Source organism: Carcharhinus amblyrhynchos, chromosome 7, assembly GCF_965287045.1.
Source record: "Carcharhinus amblyrhynchos chromosome 7, sCarAmb.v2.hapA, whole genome shotgun sequence".
Taxonomy (NCBI): domain Eukaryota; kingdom Metazoa; phylum Chordata; class Chondrichthyes; order Carcharhiniformes; family Carcharhinidae; genus Carcharhinus; species Carcharhinus amblyrhynchos.
The window spans coordinates 35,781,738-35,808,068 of record NC_137330.1 but is presented as its reverse complement, the minus strand read 5'-3'; the positions used below and the strand labels follow the sequence as shown (position 1 = coordinate 35,808,068).

At 40.5% G+C, this 26,331-nt stretch overlaps 1 protein-coding gene across 1 annotated transcript in view; it reads right to left on the bottom strand.

The window, feature by feature from the left end:
- Nucleotides 1-26,331, bottom strand: part of cpsf3 (cleavage and polyadenylation specific factor 3) — a 31,699-nt gene that overhangs the window by 4,887 nt on the left and 481 nt on the right. Inside the window, exons 2-17 of the mRNA XM_080192132.1 lie at nucleotides 25,705-25,768; nucleotides 25,139-25,236; nucleotides 22,115-22,243; nucleotides 21,198-21,375; nucleotides 18,862-18,951; nucleotides 17,970-18,120; nucleotides 16,364-16,539; nucleotides 15,718-15,876; nucleotides 12,735-12,881; nucleotides 11,991-12,143; nucleotides 10,116-10,224; nucleotides 8,482-8,580; nucleotides 7,343-7,437; nucleotides 4,156-4,243; nucleotides 3,216-3,285; nucleotides 162-261 (exon numbers count right to left, since the gene is read on the bottom strand). Of these exons, the coding sequence (XP_080048258.1) occupies nucleotides 162-261; nucleotides 3,216-3,285; nucleotides 4,156-4,243; nucleotides 7,343-7,437; nucleotides 8,482-8,580; nucleotides 10,116-10,224; nucleotides 11,991-12,143; nucleotides 12,735-12,881; nucleotides 15,718-15,876; nucleotides 16,364-16,539; nucleotides 17,970-18,120; nucleotides 18,862-18,951; nucleotides 21,198-21,375; nucleotides 22,115-22,243; nucleotides 25,139-25,236; nucleotides 25,705-25,768 (1,906 nt within the window). The remainder of the gene's footprint in view (nucleotides 1-161; nucleotides 262-3,215; nucleotides 3,286-4,155; nucleotides 4,244-7,342; nucleotides 7,438-8,481; nucleotides 8,581-10,115; nucleotides 10,225-11,990; nucleotides 12,144-12,734; nucleotides 12,882-15,717; nucleotides 15,877-16,363; nucleotides 16,540-17,969; nucleotides 18,121-18,861; nucleotides 18,952-21,197; nucleotides 21,376-22,114; nucleotides 22,244-25,138; nucleotides 25,237-25,704; nucleotides 25,769-26,331) is intronic.

Genomic DNA, 26,331 nt, shown 5'->3' with positions numbered 1-26,331 from the left:
GCCTCACCCTTGTGGTTACGTAATCATTGGCATGTCAGGACCCGTAAATAGAAAGGAGCAGGAAGGTGGAACAAGGATTTTGTGACGTGAAAAGAAGGCAAAAGAGTTTTTCCCATCATTAGAAATTGCCTGATCCGGTCAGGAAAGTGGTGAATACTTGCCCGTGTATCCAGAGAAATATTTGCTGCCTTGCCGTCAACTGTTATAGAGAGAGTATTGCCAGTTTTAGATTTGGTCACACATTCCTGTCCAAACATATCTCTGAAAGAGAAAAGAAACAACTTTGCAGGTTTTCAAAAAGGCTGAAGAGAAAAGACAGATATCACAACTGGAGTCCTTGTTTGGTTCTCAATTTTATTTGCACCTATTAAATCTGTCATTGAAGAACATTAATACCATAGCTAAGACAACAGTAAATGTTGAATTCGGCACTATTCATTCCTTTCGGTTAGTAAAGGTTGCACTCATTTTTAGGTAAGGTTGTATTTATCAGAATAGTGAATGCAATGAGTGCAGAACGAGGCCATTCGGCCCATCGAGTCTGCACTGACCACAATCCCACCCAGGTCCTATCCCCATAGCCCCATGCATTTACCCTAGCTAATCCCCCTGACACCAAAGGGCAATTTAGCATGGCCTAACCCACATCTTTGGACTGTGGGAGCAAACCGGAGCACTGGGAAGAAGCCCACGCAGACATGGAAAGAATGTGCAAATTCCACACACAAAGTGACCCAAGCTGGGAATCGAACCCAAATCCCTGGCACTGTGAGGCAGCAGCACTAACCATTGTGTCACCATGCCACCCCAGTTTGGAAACTTATGAACATACTTCCAAGGAAATAAAATATGTTGTCTGGGGAGATTCCTGATGGAACTGCTTGCTGATGCCCCTGAATTTGACTTGCTTACTGAAGCTATAGATACGTGCTCCAAAATAAGGGCCTTTTTAATATCACCTGGCCAGTGAGTAATGCTCCTTCTAAGCTGCAGAAGGTTTCCACGCAGGCCAAGCCAAGTTGGTCTCTTAAGCTATGTTGTGCTTGTGCGAAAAGTTTAAGGGGCCTGCATACTTTAAGTAAGTGTCCACACACAATAAAAACTATTAGAACGAACGTTGTCACTCAGTGCTTTATGCTAGAAGAAGTGAGGGTAAAACCTTCATCTTAAAAGGTCTACACTGTGGCATACACTTTGCAAAATTCTGCCTGTAGATAACATATCCTGGCTAAGGGGAATTCAGCACGACAAAACACATGGAAGTAGATGTTGAAGAATAACCAACTGGCAATGTTAAGTGCATGGTGGAATTGACAGGGGGCACTCCTAATTGACAGAGGCTCCTAATTAACAGAGTTCACTCCTAATTCATTTAAATTATTTGTTCAATCATTACATCTACAAGTTCCTGCTCTCTACCTGTTTGTGTGAAGTTTTTTGCTCTTATGACATGGAAGGTTTATGCCTAGTCCAGTTATTCACTGAGCAAATTTTGATTTCTGCCATCTTTTCAGAGTGAGGCTAATTATTTCTCCAAAAGCAGGGAATTGTGAGGTAGAGTCTTTTGGAACCACCACATCTCTCAGTGATAGCATTGGGAGAGGTATGGGACCCTGTGGAATCATGTATTTTTGCAAATAGGTGGGGGAGAAGAGAAAGAGCTAAAACGATGTTGAGAAAAAATAAATTAATAATGTTTTAAACGTGTGGGGTGAGGCGATTCTCCCATCTCACTGCGCTAATTTTTTAGTGCAATGGGCTGGGAGAATCTCACGGCGGTTGGATGTGTGGGATTTGTGCATGCATTCCCACCGTGGTAGCGTCTCCCATTGCCGGATTTCCAGCAGCACCTGCTCTGCACTGGAAATTGGCAGGCAGGCAGGTTAAGTATTTAAACTGTAATTTCAAAATCATTTAAATGCTATTAGTGGGTCCAAGACTGGTGTTGTGAAATACGGTAGGTACACCCACAGTGCTGTAATGGAGGGAGTTCCAAGATTTTCTCAGTGACAAGAATGCATGACATTATATTTCCAAGTCAGAGTGATGTGTGGCTTGGAGGGGAATTTCCTGTCTGTGGTGTTTCCAGGTATCTGTATTCAGAGGGGCAATTTTTTCACCGAGGATGGTGAATGGAACAAGTTGCCAGAGATAGTAGTAGAGGTGGGTACAATTTTTTCTTTTAAAAGCATTTAGACAGTTACATGTGTAAAATGGGTATAGAGGGATATGGGTCAAATGCGGGCAATTGGGATTAGCTTTGGGGTCTAAAAAAAGGATGGTATGGACAAGTTGGGCTGAAGGGTCTGTTTCCATACTGTAAATCTCTATGACTGAAGTCTCCAGGTCCACTAATATCTACCCCCCTATTAAAGTGTTTCCCTCCAGTGAGGTTTACAGTAGCTCCCCACTATCGGGGAACTAGCAGCCTGACCCTGCTGGAGTGAAGGGCGGGGATTGGGGGGGGAGGGTGCATTGGGGCCCCTCAGAGGATTGGGCAGCAGGGGGCTACCCTCTGGGCATTGGCACCCTGGCAGCTTGGGTGCCCCAGCACTGCTCAAGTGCAAAGTGAAAAAGCCCAGGGGCATCTTAGCATTACCCCACCCCTCGGACATCGGGCTGTACCCAGGGGGCATGACATATAGGGGTGGCCTGGTAGCACAATTGATGGAGTTGGGGGTCGGGGGGGGGTGGTCCTGCTGCCACTCTGCATTAGGATCATTGGGAGAAGGAGGGAGGCCAGTGATTGGTGCAGGCTGGGGGTTTGAGGGGGGGGAGGCTGGAGTTTGCAGCGAGGGTTGGGGTCTCAAGACTGGGCTGGGGAATAGTCAGGGAGCCACGGGTCTGACCAGCAATCAGGAAACCATCAATTGGGGGCCACTGCGCATATGTTGATCTCGGCGCTCTCAGAACAACACATGTGCAGTGGCCTGCTCAGTGCACTGATTTCAACCTCTCCAGTGGGAAGAGGTTCCACCCCCTACAGTTTTTAATGATATTCACGCTGGTGGCCTCTGCAGTGCACAGCATGTGGGAGATTCCTTGCTGAGATCCCACTGAAAAAAAATAGCGTGGATTACTCCAGTTTTTACGCAAATTCAACACAATTTTTTGAGAAGAATTTCAACCCTGGTGTGTTCTCAGCTACAAACACAGACTAAACAAGGAATACTTTTTTTTAGGCACTAGAATTCAAACAAAGTGAAGCAACTTACTCAAGCATAATCTCCAGCCTCTTTGCATATGTTTCCTTGTCGAATTTTCTATTTGCACTTTGTTGCACAACTAGAAAATACAGAAAATTTTAGCACCTAACAATTTATTAAACAAAATAACACAATTGAAAAGGTGGACATTAGAAATATATTAGATCTATATGGCATATATGGTTCTATTAATAATTAAAAAGCATCTACAATACAGGTTTAAAAAATATAACACAATTAGCAGGAAACACTGATTCATACAGCACTGTGAGGCAGCAGTGTTTCAATTCTGTAGAATGAACTACTTGCCTGGGCGCTGCTCAGTTCAATTTTAAAAAATTATTCATTTTTTTCTGTTGCATACTAATGCAGACATCAGGTTACTACATGTCCCTTAGTTTGTTGAATTGCCTACCTACAATGACGTAACATAATGAAAAGATTCTTTATAGTAAAGCATTATCATCTTACATTTGTTAATACAACACAGCTTCCCCCTCAGTTAGGGGGCAAAGAAAGATGCCTGTGTTTTACTGAAGCACATTGACCCAAAGGTCTCGAGCTTTAACTCCTAGTCTGCTCTGTGACGTAAGATTTCAGCCAAGTCAGCCATTTGGTGTACCATAACAGACCCCGGTAACAAAAAAATTAATATAAAAATCCACCAGGTTTCCTGTTCCTGACTGGCATCCAGTTACCATGTTGAAAAGCGTTTTCTTTTGTGTCCAGCGATGATAGGATCAGGTTCAGATTATAATAACCTTCATGGTTGCATCATCTGCCAAAGTTCAATATTCAGGCTCATACAAGAATGACTAGCTACCTGGGCAGGCTACCAGCAGCCATAAACTCTTACCCGAGTAACAGTTTTCAGTAGCAGAGGTAAGAAAATTTTAAAAAAAGATATCATGTGAAAAGGGAACAACTGAAGCTATGAAAATGGACACACCCTTTTGTGCTTTAGGGTTTGACTGTACTTCCAGAATCACTGTCATCACCGCGTCTGCATACATGTCATTTAATGGATTGGCCACCCACTGTGAAGAACAAATAAAAAGTTTAATATAGACAACTTTATTGAAGTATCAAATTCTTTTTATTTAATCATCCTGTGGTTTACTAACTTGGCCGATCAGTCATGGATTACTGAATAAAACATAGTGGGAAAATATTTGCAGTTATATAGTAAAAGACAAGAACATATTCAGTTATTGGAAATGAAGATAAACAAAACTGTGCAGTCATTTGAAAAATAAAACAACAAATGTGGAGCTGATGATAAAGTGCAACTCCATGATGCTTATTGGTGAGAGGGAAGTATTGACAAGTGTTAGCCTGGTTCAACTGTAAGTTGATTATCTATAAGGATGGGAAGGGTCCATTTACTTTAGCAGGCAGGACCGTAACTAGGAGACATAGACTTAAAGTGAGTGGTAGAACGATTAGAGGGGAGATGAGGAAATATTTCTTCACCCAGAATATTGTGGGGGTTTGGCACTCACTGCCTGAAAAGATGGTACAGGCAGAAACCCTCAACTTATTTAAAAGGTGTCAAGAGCCGTAACCTGCAGGACAGTGGTCCAAATGCGGGGAAGTGGGATTCACCAAGGTGATTCATTTTTCTGCCAAGTGGCCTCTTTCTGTGCTGTAAATTTCCTATGATTCTAAGTCAGAAAGCTCAAGTTCCCAGTTTGACCACTTCATTTGGGCTCACACCTCAGTAGAGGATCAAGGGAATTCCATGTTTTGGTTTGCTTTGTTTAGAGAGAAATTTTAAAATTCAGATCCTCTCTGCCTGCTTAGGTGGATGTAAAATGCCCAATTTAACCATTTGGTCAGCACCATCAAAATAGATTAACTGATCATTTATCTCACTTTTTTCTGCTGCCACATTTAGAAACTCTACAGTGCAGCAGGAGGCCATTCAGCCCATAGAGTCTGCACCGACAACAATCCCACCTTGATCCTATCCCCAAACCCTACATATTTACTCCGCTAATCCCTCTAACCTATGCATCCCAGGACATGATGGGACAATTTAGCATGGCCAATGCACCTAACCCACACATCTCTGGACTGTGGGAGGAAACCAGAGCACTCAGAGAAAACCCACTCAAGACATAGGGAGAACATGCAAATTCCACACAGTGACCCAAGCTGGGAATCAAACCCAGGTCCCTGAAACTGTGAGGCAGCAGCGCTAACCACTGTGCTACCGTGCCGCAACACTTCAAAAATAACGTATTAGTTGAGAAATGTTTTGGGATATTGCAATGGTGTGAAAGGCTCTATGCTGTTTCTCTTCCTTGGTTAAAAACCATGTCCAGGACTCTCCCAAAAAGATTCTAAGTTGCCAACATGTGCAAAAATGGGAGTATATCCCTCGGGTTTTTTAAGCATGATTTTCAGAATTAATCTCCGACACACAGTGCATCACAGAGTGCCCTAGCAGGATTCACTCTGGAAATCAGTGGGCGGGGCCTATTTCTGCCCGAGAGGCCAGCAGCATAGCACTGAGTGGGCCACTGCGCATGCGCCAATCTGTTGACTTGGAGATTGGGGTATGCAATGGCCCCTTCATGCCAGCCTCTAGATTGCTGGCTAGCAAAAATTGTTGTGGAACTGATTACGAGAAAAACCTTGGTCACAGAGACAGGTGGAGGCTGTAGCGTTGAGTGGAAATCCTACAAAACGGCCTGTGCTCATGCCTTCCAGCCTGCTGCACTACTCGAGCAGTGCAACAGGCTGGGACAATCGCCTTCCATATCTTAAGTATCATCACTGGCTCAGCTTATTGCACTCTAGCCTCTCAGTCATAAGGTTCCAGGTTCATGTCTCATTGCAGGTCTTATGCACGAAAATCAAAGCTGACACTTTACCGCAGTACTGAGGGAGTGCTGCAATGTCAGAAGGTGCCGTACTCCAGATGGTACATTAAACTAAACCTTGCCTGATATTTCAAATGGATGTAGAAGATCCCATGGCACTATTTTGAAGAAGAGCAAGGGGTTCCCCCTTGCCCCGGCCAATACTTATCTCTCAATCACTGTCACAAAAAACAGATTATCTGCTTTGTTGGGATTTGCCATGAGCATTGGCTGTTGCTTTTCCTACATTACACAGCACCATTCCAGCTCCTCAGGCACTGAAAAGGTCCATATCCAAACGCAGCAAGATCTGGACATTACTCAGGCTTGGGCTGACATGTGGCAAATTACATTCATGCCACATTAGCGCCGGGTAATGACCATCTCCAACAAGAGCTAATCTAACCATCACCCCTCAATTCAATGGCATTACCATTGCTGAATTCCCCACTATTAACCCTTATCATTGAAACAAAAATTCAACTGGATTAGCTAAATATATACTGTAGCCATAAGAGCACATCAAAGGAATCCTTCAGCGAGTATCTCGCTGCCTGACTCTCCAAAGCTCGCCCACCATCTTGCAAGGCACAAGTCAGGAGTGTGATGGAAGTGCTCTCTATTTGCCTGGATGAGCACAGCTTTGACAATACTCAAGAGGTTTGATACAATCCAAACAACACAGTCTGCTTGATTGGTAAACCCTTCAACAAACATTCACTCACTCCACTGTCAATAAATAGTGACAGCAGTGTGTACCAACTCCATGATGCATTGTAGGAACTCACTAAGGCTCCTTAGGTAGCATCTTCCAAAGCCATGACCACTACCACCTAGAATAACAAGGGCAGCAGATATCTGGGAACACCACCACCTGGTGGTTCCCCTCCAAGTCACTCACTACCTTGACTTGGAAATAAATCACTTTTGACTTCACTGTCACTGGATCAAAATCCTAGAACTCCCTCTCTAACAGCACTGTAAATGTACTTACACCACAGGGACCTCAGCCATTCAGAAAGGCAATTCGCCACCCTTTCTCAAACACAGCTAGGGGTGGGCAATAATTGCTTGCCTAGCCAGCAACACCCAAATCCTATAAATGAATTTAAAAAAACAGCAACTACGCTACAAAATTACTTAATTAGCTGTAAAGCACTTTGAGACGGCTGGTAGTCATGAAAAATAATATACAAGTACAAATTTTTCTTTCTTATTTGAAGCTAGGAAGAAAAATTATTGAAAAAACAGAGTATACAATAAACTCACCTCCAATACTATCATGCCTGGCTCCTGAATCACTGTGATAGCTTTGAAGACTCTCAGTGCTGGCTTTTCTTGAACTTCTATCTCTTCCACATCATCTGAAAGGTAAAAAGTGATTCAATTAGAATACTTACAATTCTTCTTTCAAAGGCAACAATTAGAACTGAAGAATTGATCTTTAAATACATACAGCATTTAGAATTCTAAGGTAGTGTAAACTGATATTTTTTGTACATCAGATTTGTTGAACCAAGTTCTATCAAGATACAATCCCACGTGTCATCCCTGACAGAAATAGTCTTGAGATACAGAAATTTGCTTCCTTGCTGACTGAGTACATAAAATGTACTGTCTGATGTAATGGTGAGACATATGGAGCAGAATATTCCATTTTGATCGCTTTCTGCGTTGAGGTAATTACCTAAGGAGGCAATGGAGGAGTAAAAACTGACCACAGCATTTCTTATCCAGGGCAACAAAAGTAAAATGAAAAGAGGTTCCTGCAACCTGGTGATCTATTCGGAAAGCGAACATGTGAATGTTCTCTTTGCAATTACAGACAAGCTTACCATTCCCCTGCTGCCAGATTTGGTTTGCATTTTGGGGCAGCATGGTGGCACAGTGGTTAGCACTGCTGCCTCACAGCACCAGGGATCCAGGTTCAATTCCGGGTCACTGCTGTGTCTGTGTGGGTTTCCTCCGGGTGTCCAGTTTCTTCCCACAATTCAAAAAAGTGTGGGTTAGGTTGATTGGCCATGCTAAATTGCCTCTCAGTGTCAGGGGTATTAGCTGGGTAAATGTGTGGGGTTACGAGAATAGGGCCTGGGTGGGATTATGGTTGGTTCAGACTCGATGGGCCAAATGGCCTCCTTCTGTGCAGTAGGGATTCTAAGGTTACCATCTGCAAGTCATTTTTCAAACAATGGCAAAGAAAAATGCTTTATTGCAAATCCCAATAATCCAAGAAATATCAAGTTTGTCTCTAGTATCATCCCCAAATGAATGACTTGCTGATATTCACCGCCCAGACTTTAGTGAGAATGTTGATAATGCAAGGTAAGGAAAGGTGACCAACAGCCAGAAGTTAGCAGCTTCAGAGAAATGGAGGGCGAGAAAAAAACGGGACAGAGTTACATACAAACCTGCAAGAGTTTGGAGGTGTTGTGCCAATAGCACGAAAGATCCTGAGTACTGAATGGCCTGGGTCTGTGTCACTGTGCTCATTGCCAAGTCAGTATAATCTGTTAAAGAGAGAAAGATAGTAGCTTATATTTTGAGCTTGTATACTTCAAACATTAATAAGATTCTGGAATTACAGAAAGATCAACCATATAAAGACAGAAACAGTTTGTCTACAGACAGTTTTATTTTAGAGTTTGAAACAAATTTGCATGTAATTATTTTGCTAGTTCAAAGCAGTGATGTTCCCAGGAAATTTCTAAATGGGTCAAATTCCATTCCTGTTCCCTGTTCACCAGTGGCTTTCGTTTCCATTGTTCTTCAATACAACCTATAGTTTGAGCGGAGCTATCTAATGCAGTATTGCATTAAGGTGTTGAAGCTACACACAAAGAATAAGGATAAATTGAGTATTTTTCAGATTAGTGAGATGAAATAGTAGTGAACAACAGGAATCCAAATTCTGATGTTTTTGGGTTTTCATTAAAAAAAATGTTTGTTCTCAGGATGTGGGTTACCCCTGAGAGCTTTAGGGGATCAAACACAGTGTAGGGCTGGAATCATATGCAAATCAAGCTTAGAGTGATGGGTTTCCCTTTCCTGAAAGACATTAGTAAACCAACATTTTGCATTCGGGACGTGATAAAACTAAAATAAATTGATGCAAATTAACTTGTGTAACATCACAATTCTCAATGTCCTCCATCAATTTCTAAGTCATTTAAAAATGTATTTTATTTTCTGAGAGCGGACTGTTAAGGTTTGTGGTATCTGGATTTCTCTAATCTGACAATTAGGTAGCTAGCTTTGAATAAATGGAATAAAATGTGTGGCCAAACTACTGGATTAAAACAGGTCAGAATACTGAAAAATAATGGTCTCATCATTAACCAAGTCTCAGCCAGGAGCCGGCTGCATATTATTCACAGACTTAACAAGGCATTAAACTGTTTCTAGAAAAGTTGGGACAAAGTTACAGCTAACAGTAATACCTTTCTCCCTTTGTCTTTCCTTAAACTCCCAAATCATAGAACAAAATTTTAGAATAGTCACAGTGCAGCAGAAAACCATTTGCTTCACACCACCCCCCCCCTCCCCCCAAGTCCATTCTGGCTCTCTGCAAGTGCAATTTAGCTAATTCCACTCTCCTATCCTTTCTCTGTAGTTCTGCAAATTTTCCCCTTCAGCTGTGCATCTAATTCTTTTTTGAAGACTACAACTGAATCTTTTCAGGTTCTATATTCCAGATTCTAACTGTTTGCTTCATAAAAAAGCTTTTCCTCATATCAACTTTAATTCCTTTGCAATTGATCTTAAAAAGTTGTCTTCTGGTTTTCTGCCCTTCCTCTAATGTGAGCCATTTCTTTCAATCTACTCTGTTCACAGCCCTCATGGTTTTGAACACCTCTATCAAAACCCCTTTCAACTTTCTCTGCTCCAAGGAGAACAGCCCAGCTTCTCCAATCTAAGCACGTAACTGAACCTTTGATTCCTGGAACTATTCTTATGAACGTTTTCTATATCCTTTCAAAAGACTTCACATCCTTCTTGAATAAACAGGTGAAGAGGAAATTATGTTGAAAATACATGTACTTACTGGATAGGTCAGATGGAATAAGTATGTGATAGTTGAAGTTTCTTTTTACAAGTATTCCTGAAATCCTTTGACCTTGATCAGCCTTTTTATCTGCCAAGCAGCCCATGACCTGCCAAAAATTAAATAATTAAGCTCAAAATGTGATTTTTCTTTTAACCATAACCTGACAAACATCAGAAGGATGCAACTCTCTCTGCCTGCTTTCCAAACCAAGTGTCAATTAACTACTAAATGCTCCGAACATCAGTAAATAAAGGACTGAGAAAATCTGCAACTTAACAAAGTAAACAGAAATTATATAATTACAGAAATTCATAAAGAGAATTAAGAGCCAAGTGATAGTCAACGGAAAGGGGTCCATGAACCAATTTTGCCATTTCTGGAATTATCTTTCATTTGCTGGTGCCGCTTCTGTTTAGGTTTAGAAATATTATTTGAAACTAGTTTCAATTTAGCTACAAATGTAAGCCAAGTTGAATTTTTATTTAATGAGTTTAAGTTTGATATGCCGTATGGTATTTTGAATACTTATCATCTGCACCCTTCCCCTTTACAGCTAGAAGTGTTTGAGCCCATCTAATATGAATATACAGCCAGCTATACTTCTCAATTCATTTGGATATAGAATTGAGGCACAAAAGGGATTGTGCACTCTCTCTACTAATTAGGAAAGGTTGTCCTATGCTGTTCACAGTATTCTGGCCTTGGTAATGCTTCTGAGCAATAACATTTTACAATTCAAATGCAAATCAATAATGTGATTTAGATAGAAATTAATAAACCTAAAAATGAAAACTTCACCCACTGCACTCCGTAAGGTACCGGATACTGAGAAATGCATTATTCAAAAGATCACACTGAAGCAACGAAAAAGTGAAAAATAAAAACTGCACGAGTTATTCCCTAGTGACTGCAATTCAATTGGAGAAATACTACCGAGAGGCTATGCACACAACTTGAGAAGAATGAAGTATTTAAAAAAAAAGCACAATAAGTCCTTGCTGTTTTCTGGGTCACTGTAACAAAAATTTTAAAAATTTTTGAAAAAAAAGCACCATCTCACCTGATCTTGCTAGATTATAATACTCATAGTCAATGCTACGCTGATTTGATTAAATGCAAAGTACCAGAAGATTCTCGCAGGCATATATATGTGGCTTAATGCGTCACACATGACTATGCAGGTACAGTGCTGTTCCAATTTTCTAAGAACAAGTATTCATGGCCAATTTCACTCAGCAGTACATAGTACTCAATACAGCAAAAAAATCAACTAGCATCCACAGGAAGCTTATAGGTCTTTAGCAGTTGTTAGATTAGTTTCAATACATGTGATGACAAATTCTAGCATGCAGCACTACTCCAGCATCAGACTAATTACTTACATAGCTTTAGGAGGGCAAGTCAGATATCTTATGCTAAAATCTTGCAATCAAATTTATATACACGCTAACATGAAGTTGGTGCCAAAATCTCAGTATAATACAAGCATTAAGAGTATAATCAAATTCCAGCTGCTATTTCAACTAACAGAAGCACTTTTGTAATTATCTCTGGATTTGATATTTAATAAAATGCCCAAAGCCGCCTTGATTGCCTCAGGGAACTGATCCTGCAGCAGGCGGACCATGTAAACCAAGAATCTCCCAGATTCAATCTTGGTCTATCCTGAAATTGTCCTTGTACTCATTTCAAAGAAGTAAGATAGGGTGCCTAATAACTGAATGAAATATAAATCAAAGTCAATGCTTGCAACAGGAGAAAGTAAGGGGGAACTGGCAGGAATATTAGAACACCAGAAAAAAAAAGAAATTCTCTAGCCTGGCATTACTGGACAAATACAGCCTTCCCATTAGAAAAGAAATTAAATTTTACCTTGGCCAATTTTTCACCTCTGAAGTACAATGTTACAGCTTCAGTGTTGCGTGGGTTGTGGACTTCAATATGAACTTCATCATTGTCTTCATATTCTCGGATAAGTGCCGCTTTCAGCCTGGCCATTTCATTCTGTTCACCGTGGACAAGCAACTGCAAAGAAATCCCAGATGGCTATAAATAGAATGTAAACAGTGTGCAGCATCTTACAACAAAAGCACATAGCATATATATTCATTTCTCTGATTAAACGCAAAATATCTATTTATTTCATGTTTGGGAAAAATAAGACAATATAATATGTTCAAAATAAGACAATATAATACATTCCCAATCTGGTCATCCTTAAGGGAAAGGTAGTAGAAACTGAATACCTGGCTTAGATGTGAGAGAAGAAAATCAGCCATGATTTCTGACTCCAAATATGTGGATGTTAGGTTAGTGAAGCACAGGTCTGCTAATCCCCCAACCAACTCCCAACTGCACCCCCCACCCTCACACCAACCAACCAAACAACCCACCCCAACCAATGATTCATATTCTGGGCTCATACATAAAGTCTGGCCAACTGGCTGACAGCAGCAATACCTCTAATTGTGAAAATGTACTCCCATCGGAATCAGCATCTTTGAGAAACAAGGGGAAGAGAAGGAGAAATGTTGGGCAGGAAGCTGGATGGGGGGGAGGGGCAGGGCGTAAGATGTACAAAATATAAATTAAATAATTTTACAGTTCAGTACTAACCACATGTGGTGGTTTTAATGCGCGAATAAATTCACTGGTCTGTTGGTAATCTGTATGTGCAGAAAATGAGATATAATCTACTGACATCTTCAGTGGTAACTTCTGTCCAGACATGGTTGTTACCTCCTCAGGTTCTGACATAATGTGCTGCAATTGAAGAAATAGAAATATTGATAATACAACATCACCCGTGCCGAGTAATCATTAAAAAAACACAAAGTTTACATTATTGTCCATATTTACACAAAAAAGATTCAGCACCTCCTGTGTTTTTGTTACTGTGACAAGCAGATGCTTCTGCAAAACCAAAAACTGTTTAAAAGATACTTAGTTTACAAAATAATCAAAAGTGATATATATGCCCTTGTATGTACACATCTCCCAAAGCTTATTCAGTAAGATTATTTTAACAGTCTCACTGAAAGAGGCACCATATCAGACTGCTGCCATTCTGGCTCTACATACTGCTTTCAGAGGGACTTACAGGGTATCACAGCTGTCCACCCCTGTTCTTTAACAGGGTAATAGATTTCTGAGGCTGCAGCCCCCCAAAGAGTGGCAATGGCTCCATATGGGTCATAAACTTGCTTTCCTCTCTCAGGATGGCAGCATTCATGCTCCCATACTTGCCAATTCTCCAGTGACCTTGTTTTGTCCGTCTGCCAGCCCAGCCGAGACTGGTGCAGCCCAACCTGGAATGCTGCAGTCTGAAACCCAGAGTTCTAGGCCCAGGTCTGTCTGAAGTTGATCTCCAAAGACCATCTGCATTATCCTCAACTAGAGATCAAAAACCTTCCACTACCAAAACTGCAGCTACAAAGTGCGATTATCTGAGCCTCTGGCATTCGGGCAATTCATGAGGGTTATTATTTGTGTTTATATAATTGGCATCATTCAAATTTATAAATGTGGATTAGAATGTGCAGTTTCTGATGCTATTTATTCTTGTGTTCTCAGGAAGAGGATGATGTGATGGTCAGTCAGATAAATATTCTGGGTCTGGTGATAAATGGGGCTGTCTACATCAGCCTCCTTCATGTCCCTATTCGTCCGCTTCTTATTGCACTTCTTCCACCTTCTTCGCCTCCTCATGTCGTTTAACGTCATATTCAGCTGTGTGGGACTAAAGGAGGATATGAGCTGGAATCTTATTACCATTCACACCAGTGGGATTTTCCCATCCCACTGCAGTGAACAGAGATTTGGCTGGCTATCAAAATCTCCGACCATGCTGCAGCAACAGCATGGCATAAATGGCAGGCAAGATTGTAGGCTGGCACTCCTCATGTGAAAATGGCATAAAATTAGCATTTCACACATAATTTGCCAGCAGTCATTGTGTTGCCGCGACGGCATCCAGGACACATCATGTTATCAGTGTGTTGATGCATCTAGAACCCCATTTCTTTTATCGTCATGAAACCATGTTAGGCCTAAAATTTACCATTTAATTTTTCTTCCATTATTTCATTAATGCTTTACATAGTTATTTACTTTTAGAGTCCAGCGACTGGTATTTTGCAAGCAAGCACAACATCCACACTCACAAACTACAACATGTTAATCAATTGAGTCAGTTAAATTCACTTCTTTTGCAATACCAGTTCAGGAAAGAATTTTTGCATTAGAGCTCCTTGCTTTTTTTCAAATCCTATCATGGGATGATTAACTATTTGAAACAGCTAGATAGGACCTCAGTTTAATTTCTTATCAATGTACAAAGGGGCAAATTTTACTGTCCCACTCACCATGGAAATTGGAGTGGGCAAGGGGCAGACCATGGAAAGGTCCATTGACTTTGGGTGGGATTTTCCAGTCTCAGGGCAACCACTTCTGGAAAATCCCGCCCAGAGTCCTTTTCCCAGCGTAGGAGAATTAAAAACTAGGGAGCATAGGATTAAGGTGAGAGGAGAAAGATTTAAAAGGATCCTGAGGGACAACCTCTTCATGCAGATCTTGGTGTATATACAGAATGAACTGCCAGAGGATGTGGTTGCCGCAGGTACAATTGCAACATTTAAAAAGTATTTGGATAAATACATGAATGGGAAAGGATTAGAGGGATATTGGCCAAACGTTGACAATTGGGAATAGCTGGGAGGGTACCATGGTTAGCATGGACCGGATGGACCAAAAGGCCTGTTTTCATGCTGTATTAATCTGTGATTCTGTGAGTTAGGTATACACAAAGGACCACCTTCTGGATGATCTAATGAGAGGTTATGAATCACTGTTGACTTGAAGTCCAGCACAAGATGGAGACATTGTACCATCTATTGCTTTGTGCCAGTGATCAACAACAAAGGTGGCTACAGTGCTGTTTCAATACAAAGGTCACAATCAGAGTTGACATTTTTTTCCCATGAAACAGCCAAGTTGGCTCTTTGACAACCTGCATACAAGAGATGTGGCAATATCTCTCTACAGCTCTGCAACTTGAGCCAATTCCCAACTAATTTCCCATCCACAGCAGAAATGCTTAAGTTCTTCACTCAGCACATTGTGCAGGCAATTGCCAACACTGGAAACTTGACATGAAACTAACTGTGGAGATTGGCCAGACTCCAACTATAGATGGTGGAAATCTGAAGTAAGAATTGAAAGGGTTGGATACACTCAGCACCTGTCGAGACAGAAACAGTATTTTGCTTTTATTTTAATGTTCTGATATATAGAACAGTTGGAGACCGGCTAATGCCCACAGTTAACAGAATTAACATTTCAAGGCAAATATGAATTTTCATCAGAACTCTATTAACTTTGTTCTTCTCTTTGCCTTTCATCTAAAATTTGAATAAATATCAAATGAGTACTTTGAGTAGTGTTCTTTTTCACTGAGGCTAAAGGTCAAACTGGTCTGTGACACTATTAATAAACATTGGGTAGTTTGGGTTCCTGATAACAAAAAAGTTAAAAACACTCAGGCAGTAAACTAAAATCAAATGAAATAATTCGACAAGTTTTCTTTTGGAAGTTTACATACCTTGGCAAGGGTGCCTTCAACACAGTAACCTGCAATAATGACCCCATTTCTCTTATCAGTGCACCAACTTTCAAACAGTTCTCTGGACAAACCACTCTGCATCATGCCAGGAGAGGCCATCACCACACTTGGACCAATGTCATCAAAATGATCCATGCTCTTCAAAAAGAAAAGAACCCAGTCAGAAATAAAGCAATGATAATCATCATAAAGTTTCCCCTCCACACCTCTTCAGTCATTTTCCAATCATCTCTATGTAACTAATCAGCAGACTTTAAAAAAAAATCTATTGTTCAGCAGTTGCATTTTACAGAAAAAACTGAATTCTACATAAGTTTATCAGAACAGATATCATTGAATTAATTTCATCAATTTCCCTAACCAGCAGCAGTATTGCCTGTCAATACATCTATTTATTTAGTGCCAACTCATCATAAGTACTTTGAGACATACACTGAGTAAGAACTAGGCGGTGGGTTGGAATCAGTCTGTTTTGGAACCAACAGTCCTCAATTTATCACATCTTACAGTCTCCATTAACTTTGCTTTGAAAATAACGCATTGAAATTTTAAAAACATAGCTTTCTTGCTGCATTAAAAAATTCCACTTACCCTGACTAAATTCAGTTAACAACAACTGTCTCACCTTTAGGTTGCTGATGTGTTTGAAGACAAAAGGATTGTTGATGCTGATTTGTTTCCGAATTTTCTCGTTCATGGCATTGACATAGGTTTGGTATACAGCCATACATTTTTTTGCCAGGGATGAGGCATAGTAAATGGGGATGTCATGCAGCTCAGGATGGTTCTGCCAATATTCATCTGCACATAAAAGTAAACGCTTAAGTAGAAGGTTTTTTAACTTCACTGTTTTGTTGCATCTTTCATTTCCCCTGTATCCAAGCCTTTTTATTTCAGAATGATTAAGTACATGCTGGGTATGATTAAGTCAAACACAGTGTCAATTTAAACCACAATCTTATTGAAGTTTCCTATATGTCTACTCATATGTAGATGAATGGGATATCCCTTCAATTTGACCAATGGTAAAGAACATTTGATGGGGAAGGGGAGGCAAGAAGCTAAGGTCAGGTTATGTGAAATAGATACAGTCTTCCACATACTTTCAAAGAATTCTCAACAAACTGTGATATAAGGAACACACTGGACACCAAGCCAGATATTACAGATAACTAAAAGCTTGGCCAAAGAGCTGGGTTTTATGAAGGGTTTTAAAGGTACAAATAAAATTGAAGGCAGGGAGATTTGGAGAGAGAATGAAAGCACAGGGCCTAGTATGCTAAAGGTTGAACCATCAATGGTAGAATGAAGGGAAGAAGGGCTGCACAAGTTGCAAGAGTTAAAAGAATAGAGTTATGGGGGAGGTTTGAAGCCAGAGGTTACAGAAAAAGAGAGGGCAAGGCCTGGATTGATTTAAAAGGATGACAATTTTGGATTTAAAGTTTTAGGGAGACCCAAAGTAAATGCAGGTCAGGAAGGAGTGATGGTGGGTGGGGCAGGATATGATCATAGAATCATACAGTGCAGAAGGAGCCATTCAGTCCATTGAGTCTGCACTGACCAAATCCCACCCAGGCTCTATCCCCACAACCGCATGCATTTGCCCCGGCTAGTACCTCTGAAACTAAGGAGCAATTTAGCATGACCAATCCACCTAACCCGTTCATCTTTAGAGTATGGGAAAAAACCAGAGCACTCGGAGGAAACCCACACAGACATGGGGAGAATGTCCAAACTCCACACAGACAATGATCAAACCAGGAATGGAACCCAGTCCCTGACTCTATAGGCATGGTGGCATACTGGTTAGCATTGCTGCCTCACAAAGTTAAATGAAGTTTATATTTCATGGAGAATGGGAGCCTAGCGTGGTGAACATTGGAGTAGTCAATTCTGGAAGTGCAATCAGGGACAAATAAGAGCTTCAACAACAATTGGACAATGGCAGATGTGAAGGCAGGCAATGTTATGAGGTTAAAAACAGGCAGGCTCTGTGAATGAAAAGTTACAAGGTCAGATGCTCCATTCCAGATAGAAAAAACTGTCAAGATTGAAACAGTGTGGTTCAACTTGGGACAGAAGTGGAAGGGTCTGAATCTGTGTCAAAAATGCAGAATGTGTATCTGGGGCAAAGACTGATACCTCCACCCTGAAATATCCCCACATACTGGTTCAAACTTATATAAAAAAATAACAAGAATGGGGAGATAAATCAGATTTATAACATTTACCTAAAATCAGCAGCAGCTCTTGCGCACGTCCTAGAGCAAAGACAGGAATGAGGCAACGTCCTCCTCGATTTACAATGTCATGCACAGTGTTGCAGAATCGAGCTTCACGCTCTTCACGTTTTTCATGGATGTGGGTACCATATGTGGATTCCTGCATGAAAAATAGCAGTTAGTACAGTAAAGAAACTGAAAAGAATGGGAAAGTAGATGATCAGCCATGATCATACTTGGTAGTGGTGGAGGCTTGAGAGGCTGTACGGCCTACTTTTGCTCCTATTTCTTATGTTGCGAACTGAATATGAAATGAGTCTGCATTCTATGGCTGCAGATTGGAGCAGAAACAAAAACTCAAGAGACAGTCCTACTCAAAATACTTTCTCAAGTCTTAAATCTCATTGGTTAAAGAGAGATACTATTAGTCCTGTGGTCACCCAGGTCCTAAAGCCAGTATTGCATTTCCAACAAATTGGGGCTCAAAATATTTTTAAGTCAAAAGGCGAATTCCAAAAGTCTAACTGCACATTGGGCAAGATGACCTACTCTAGCAAGATTTGGCCCAATGTTTTACAGTCAATTCAACCACAGAATATTTAGGACCTGAAATTTTAAAATCTTACAGAATTACCATGAGAGACAAAAGCCTAATGGAACTGCTCAGGTAAAAATAGCAGGGGAAAAAAAAGACACTCTAATGAGTAAATCCTTCATAATTTAAATAAAAAAGTTGAATAATGAATTTTACACATTGCAATTCAAAAATTTTCCTTCTCTTCTAAGCATTAACATACACACCTTTGTGCATCAGAAGTAAGATGCAAAACTTACTGATTTTATTTTTTGTTTTGTATAGCTTTTGTATTACAATCTTCATGAAGAAGAAAAGGCAACCTACTATTATAAGAATATCAGGTCTGACACTGGGAATCTCCGCTGCCATTAAATGTCTATCCTCTTGTCGTGAAAAGTCTCCAGTGTACAAAATCTGCATGAAAACAATTAGCGATTAAAAAAAATATATTGACAGTTACTGAGTTTTATAGACACTGAAATAAAAGACAGTTCTGTCCAGGTGTTATGAGCTAAATCCATTATACGTTTAAAAAAAAGGTAGGTCACAACATTCTATTCTATGATGTACTGAAAACTCCCACGTCAATCTGACTTGAAGAAAAATCTTATTATAAAAACATCCACATCAATAATACCAGTCTCACATAGAGCAATGGTCAGTGTTTTTTTTAAAGTCAGGTACTTCCTAACATTGGGGTGGCACGGGAGCACAGTGGTTAACACTGCTGCTTCAGAGCTCCAGGGTCCTGGGTTTGATTCCTGGCTCGGGTCACTGTCTCTGTGGAGTTTGCACATTCTCCTTGTGTCTGTGTGGGTTTCCTCCAGGTACTCCGGTTTCCTCCCACAGTCCAAAGATGTGCGGGTTATGTTGATTGGTCATGCTAAGAAATTGCCCCTTAGTGTCCAGGGATGCGTAGGTTAGAGGGGTTAGTGGGTATAATATGTAAGGATATGGGTGGGATTGTGTTTGGTGCAGACTCGATGGGCTGAAGGGCCTCTTTCTGCATTGTAGGGTTTTATGATTCTATGAAAATTAACCATACCACGCTCTCCCCCCAACCCCTCAAAACAATTTCATCTCAACTCCCACTACCCCTTAGTTCAATGATATACTCCCATCCCACTCTCTAATCCAACTAACCAGAAGACAGCACTTGATCTTGACAATTTATGTGCAAAGTCACAGAAAATCCACTAGTATTATAATACAAAGATGTATTGTAAAGACTCAGAATTGTGAATGTAACACCTTTGTTCAAAAAGAGGTGCAAAGATCTTGCCAGCAGCTACAGAGCAGCCAGTTTGACTTTAGTGGTAGGGAATCTGCGGAAACTATGGTTCGAGATAACATTAAGAAAAATTATGTTTAACTAACTTGCTGCAGTTTTTGAGGTGGGAACATAGAAGGTTGATAAGGACAATATTATTGATATGATGTATATGCATTTTACACAGTGCCACAAAACTAACTTGTGAACATAAGTTTAGCTCATGGAATAAAAGGGCAAGTAGGCACTTGGATAAGAAATTGGCTGAGTGACATGAAACAGAGAGTAGTGATAAGTGATTGTTTTTCAGATTGGAGGAAGGTTTGTAATGGGGTTCCCAAGGGGTCAGTGTTGGGACCCTTGCTCTTCTTATTATATATTAATGTGGCGTGCAGGGAATGATTTCAAAATGTGTGGATGATATGAGGATTGGGAGTGTTGTCAACAGTGAAGGTGATAGTTTTGAACTTTAAAAGAATGTAGACACATTGGTGGATTGGGCAAACAAGTGTCAGATGAAGTTCAATGTAGAGAGATGTGAGGTGATTCATTTAGGCAGGAAGAATGTGGAGAGATAATACAAATTAAAAGGAGTAAGTCTGATGAAGGTACAGGAACAAAGCATTAGAACTGGCAGGGCATGTTAAGAGAACAGTTAATAAAGTATGGTATCCTTGGTTTTATTAATAGGGGCATTAAGCACAAGAATAAGAAGATCATGTTGAATTTATGGTAGATACTAGTTAACCTTATCTGGAATACTGCATTCAGTTCTAGGCAACATATTTGAGGGAGACTGCGAAGGCTTTGAAGGGAGCACAGTGTAGCCTCACGAGAATGATTCTGGGGATAGCCAAACGTAGCTATAGGGATAGATTGGAGAGATCGGAGAAAAGCAAACGAAGGGAGGTTTGACAGAGGTGTTCAAGATCCTGAAGGGGCTGATCAGGGTAAATAGTGAGAAATTATCATGCAAAAGTACATCAAGAACTAGAGAGCACAAATTCGAACAATGGGCAAGCGGGGGAGAAGAGGCTTAAGGAAAACATTTTTTCATCAGAAGGTGGTTGGAGTCTGGCATGAACGTCATGGAAGGGTGATGGAGGCAGGTTTGATCGAGGTATTCAAAAGGGCGTTGGATTGCGATCTGAAAAGCGAGAACGTGCCCAGATATGGGGCTAAGGCAGGGGAGTGGGATTGGATAGAATGCTTTTTCAGACATCCAGTGCAGACCCAATGGGCCACAGGCTTCCTTCTGTACTGCAAAGATTTCAAAGGTTCTGACAACAGGGTGACAACAGAAATGTTAGGCCATCATTTTTCTTTTAGAAACTGATACATCTGTTGTACATTTTGACATGTTATCATTTGCAACTTTTTTCATACATACCTTCACCCCAGCTATTTCAATCATGAACATGGCTGCTCCCAGGACGTGGCCTGCATGGTAACACCAGAATTTGATACCTGCCACTTCCTTCACCTCATGAAAGTTAATGGTTTCAATCTTATCCATACTTTCTTCCAGATCCGATTCTGTGTACAGCATATCATCTGCTGAGATATTACTTAATGCACAAATAAGACACATGTTAAGAGCCAATGCATCGATTGTAATATTAAGAGTGCACACAAATCAGTACAAAAGTTGGAAAATCTCTACAATGCATTTTGTGAATTCTAAGTCCTGGAAGTGGGTGATTTATTTCACTGCACTGAGCTCCCAAGAAATTCCAGGTTAGACAGCCAATTTGTGCAGAGTTAAGCTGATCTCAGCTGCTGTCATCCAGCAGCCAAAGTGGAAAATACATTTATGGATATCGGTCAAGGATGGAACTGGGTTTTCATGTCTTTAATGTTCAAAATCTTTCCAATAGCCATTAACAATGTCCTTCGCAAGCTTAATCAAGAGCTAAACACGCACCTCGAAAAGTGGTAATGCGATCAAAATAAAAGATCAGACTTTTAGGATTTGGTATCCAAACTCAAAAAATATTTTCTTTTCTGTAAAGTGATAAAAGACAGGGTGTTCTGGAAGACAAGTACAGAGCACTTCAAATCAGCTGAAATTCAACTGGAAAAGGAGGAAGGAAGGAGGTAGTTTGTGCACGTTGTAGTTGTCAATTTTCAGTACATTATACAGGAAGATTTTGGAATATAGTGCTGTAAAGAAGCCACCCTTTTCAGGGCATACAGTCGGCAAAGGCAGCCAAAGAATTAATACTGCAAAGGGGAAGTTTGGGGACAGCATTATTAATTTGATACTAAGAATAACATTAAATATGAAATGCACAGGTTTCCACTCACCTGACCTTGACATAATCAGATAACAGCCAGCGATATATAGCTTTTGTCGCATGCGTCATGAAAGTTCTGCCTTTAAAACTGGTCTTTTGCAAGAACCATGGAAGTGCGCCACAATGATCTAAATGGAAACTGTTAAAAGGTAAAATTAAAACAGAAAATTTATACATGTACAAACGCAGCTACATAATAACTTCTGCTTTCAAAAAAGGTTTTTCTTTAAATCAAGCTACATACATAGTTACAGAAAATGCAGGAAAATCTCAGCAGGTCTGACAGCAACTGTGGAGAGAGAATAGAGCCAACATTTTGAGTCTGGACGACCCTTTATCAGAGCTGGGGCCTTTGTGAGCTCTGGTGAAGGGTTATCCAGATTTTCCAGCATTTTCTGTTTCTGTTTCAGATTCCAGCATCCACTGTTATAACTACTTTAACAAAAGATATATCTTCCTTCTTACATCATTCACATCATTAATACTTTAGTGGTATGGAACTCTTACATCAACACAGCTTAAGATTCATATAAAAATACTGGTGCATTTAGCCAGACCCATAAAGTTGTAACTTCTTGGGTACAAATATATATCCCAAGCCACACAATCAAACCGCAAAAAAACTAGGTCAATTTTAAAGGAAGTTCTTGACAGGTTTCTCTGACCCTTTTAGGCAATCAAAAGTAGATCAAGGATCTCACCGACTCTGGTTTATACTACGCAGTACCTATTTCTTTTATGTGTGATCTCTATCCCCTACCAGAAACAGGTCCATCTCTGTCTTAAAGAAATACAGCGAATCAGCTTTCACCACACAAAGCAACAACCTGTGCACAGGCCTATTGGTTATTGAGAAAAAAAGAACTGGCCAGCAAACAACCTAATCCTCTCCTCATGGAATTTGTTAATGTGCCTCCTGGTTAGATCTCACTTATCCAGTTGAAATAATTTATCCTTGCAAAAACAATCTAGTCCCATAATTGCCTTCTAAACCATGATCAAGTTGCCGTCAAGTCAAAATTTCTCACAAAAATATAGAACTGTATGCCTAAGTTAGAAGATTAAATTAAGTTGTGTCAATGAAGTTTAAAAAGGGTCATGGTGAGTCCATAGACAAAACTGCGGCAGAGTTCAGTGTGGAAAGTGTGAGATCATCCAGTTGGATCTGAGACGAACAAATTGGAAAATGGCGAGAGACTGGGAACTGAAAAGGAGCAAAGTCATTTAGATACCCATGTACACAAATCTCTAAAAGCTAGTCTACAGATCCAAAAAATAAACAAAAAGTTAATAGCCATTAGCTCAAGGGAGTCGGAATACCAAAGTGAAAAGGTAATGGTCAGACTCTACATGGAGTGCTTCACTCAGTTTTTAGAACAGTGAACCTCAAGAAGGATAATATTGGCCTTGCAAGGAATACAGTGCACCCAGCAGAAGGGCACCATGGTTTAAAAGCTTAATTTATGATGACAGGTTGCATTAATTTGCCTTTTATTTTTATATTTTAAAAGAGCAAGAGATGATCTAATCAAGGTCTTCGAGACAATTCTTTTTTTCCTTTATGTGGGGAATCAATAAGGTATATGTAGGGATGCATAGGTTAGAGGGATTAGGATATAATATGTGGGGATATGGGGGTAGGGCCTGGGTGGGATTGTGTTCGGTGCAGACTCGATGGGTCGAAGGGCCTCTTTCTGCACTGTAGGGTTCTATGTTCTATGTAGATAAACTATTTTCTTTATAAAATAAAAGAAAAATACTGTGGACGTTGCAACATGAAAGAAAGCTGTATAGGGCATCGGTGAGGCCGCAGCTGGAGTACTGTGTGCAGTTTTGGGCGCCGCACCTGCGCAAGGATATTTTGGCCCTGGAGGGAGTGCAGAGGAGGTTTACTAGGCTGATACCGGAGTTGAGGGGATTGAGCTATGAGGAGAGGCTGAATAAACTAGGCTTGTACTCGTTAGAGTTTAGAAGAATGAGGGGAGATCTCATTGAGACGTATAAGATGATGAATGGGATGGATAGGATAGAGGTGGAGAGACTCTTCCCGCTCAAAAAAGACAGTAGGACTAGGGGGCACAGCCTCAAGATAAAGGGGAGGCGGTTTAGAACGGAGTTGAGGAGGAACTTCTTCACTCAAAGGGTGGTGAATCTCTGGAATTCTCTGCCCGTTGAAGTGGTGGAGGCTGCCTCGCTAAATATTTTTAAGAAGCGGGTTGATGGGTTCTTGATAAGAGAGGGGATTAAGGGTTATGGGGAGAGGGCGGGAAAGTGGAACTGAGCCACGACAGATCAGCCATGATCTTATTGAATGGCGGGGCAGGCTCGAGGGGCTGGATGGCCTACTCCTGCTCCTATTTCTTATGTTCTTATGTTCTTAAAAACAGAAAAATGCTGGAAAATCTCAGCTAGTCTGACAGCAGCTGTGGGGAGAGAGTAGAGCCAATGTTTTGAGTCTGGATGACCCTTCGTCAGAGCATACTATTTTCTCTAGTGGGGGAATCAATAACAAGAAGCCTTTATCTTAAAATTAAGCAATTTAGGGAAGAAATCAGGATGCAATTTTTCTACACAAAGGGTACTGGAAATAAAGGACCTGCTCTCCCAAAAAGCACAGATGCTGGTCAATTTAAATCTTCAAGGCTGAGAGTTGATGGGTCCATATTCAATAAGGTATCCAGGGATATGGAAAATAGGCAGGAAAATTAAGTTGATGTAGAGATCAGCAATGATCTAACCACATGGGCGAGCAGCCTCAAGGGGCCTACTTCTGTTCCTATAAACAACAGCCACAACATTTTTTGCATTTGAAAAGCTCAAGTGCATTTCTGATCAACTGAATCCCAACAAAACTTAAATTAACTCTCAAGCCCTAAAATTCAATGACCTGTTTAACAAACTCATTATGTACAGTGTATGAATCTGAGTCAGAATATTGTGACTTGATCAGAGAAAGCAAAATGTTTGCTTCAATTCTCTTTTTGAATCCATTTTGCAATTTCTAAACATTGAGAGAGGAAGTAATTTTACTTACTGACTAATAAGGAGAAGGTCTATCTCTGCAGGATCGATCAAATCAATGTACGGGAGTGCATCCATTCCCTCGAGCCCAGGATGGATCCCACAATCCAACTGCACAAAATGAAATTCAGATGAAGAAAAGCTAAAAGGCGACCATTTCAACATATTAATGAGCAACGGATAGACACCTAACACAAACAGCAAAGTTACACAAATCTCCTTAATCAGACCATATTGTCAGCATTGCAAGCTTGTATTGTTTATTCATAGAGGTGCCGTTCCACTGGCTAGTGTCCAAAACAACTATTAAGTCAGTCTAATATATTCATCCAGCCCCTTATCAACTTATGGTTAACAGAAATTAGTATGAAAGTCAACTTCTTCAAATGTGTACCTTATCAATAGATGTGAATTAGAGTAGATTTGCAAGAGCTTCATTGCATAGATTCTTTACAAATCTAGGCAAGAACAGTGCATATAAAAGTTGCAATAATTAATTTCTGTTAGCTGATCAACTTTACTGACTGACAACTCACAATTGACCCTGAAGCCAAATGTACGTTTTTGTAGTCATCATACCATGATTTTCCTTCCTTTGAATTCCACAATGATGCATGATCTTCCCACCTCTTGTCCAGCTCCTCTGTTAACAATCCATGAAAAACAATTAGTTCTCAAACCTATACAATGAAAAGCAGCACTTTCTAATGGATAAATTTAAATAACTATAAATAAAAAACATTTTCCAATGACGTTCTATGTCACAGGGTCAAAATTTAAGCTTGAATTTTGTCATCATTGCCACAGTATTTGTTCTAAAGAGAAGGTGCTGTTGCAGATGATTCCAAAGTTAAGGGCAACATGAGTGATAGAACATGCCCAATTTGCAATCTCTTTAAAAAAAACCCTCAAGGTCTCAGCTGTGCCCTGATAGGGAGGTGGCAAGCAAGACTGGGACTGAAGATGAGCATGGAGGGAGGAATTATTGCATCAGTGGCCTGGAAAAAGACTAAGTGGCTGGATGGGAATCACCTACCAGCAGTGGGGGTGAGGGACATTTGCAGACTGAAGAAAACAGTGGCAGGGCAGTCCCTCAGTGAGTGGAGATGGGCTCTTGCAGTGGTTGGGGTCTCACAGGGGATGAGTTCCATCAATGGGGGGAGTATTTTGGTGGTGGATGGATAGATGTTCTCGGGGCTGGAAATG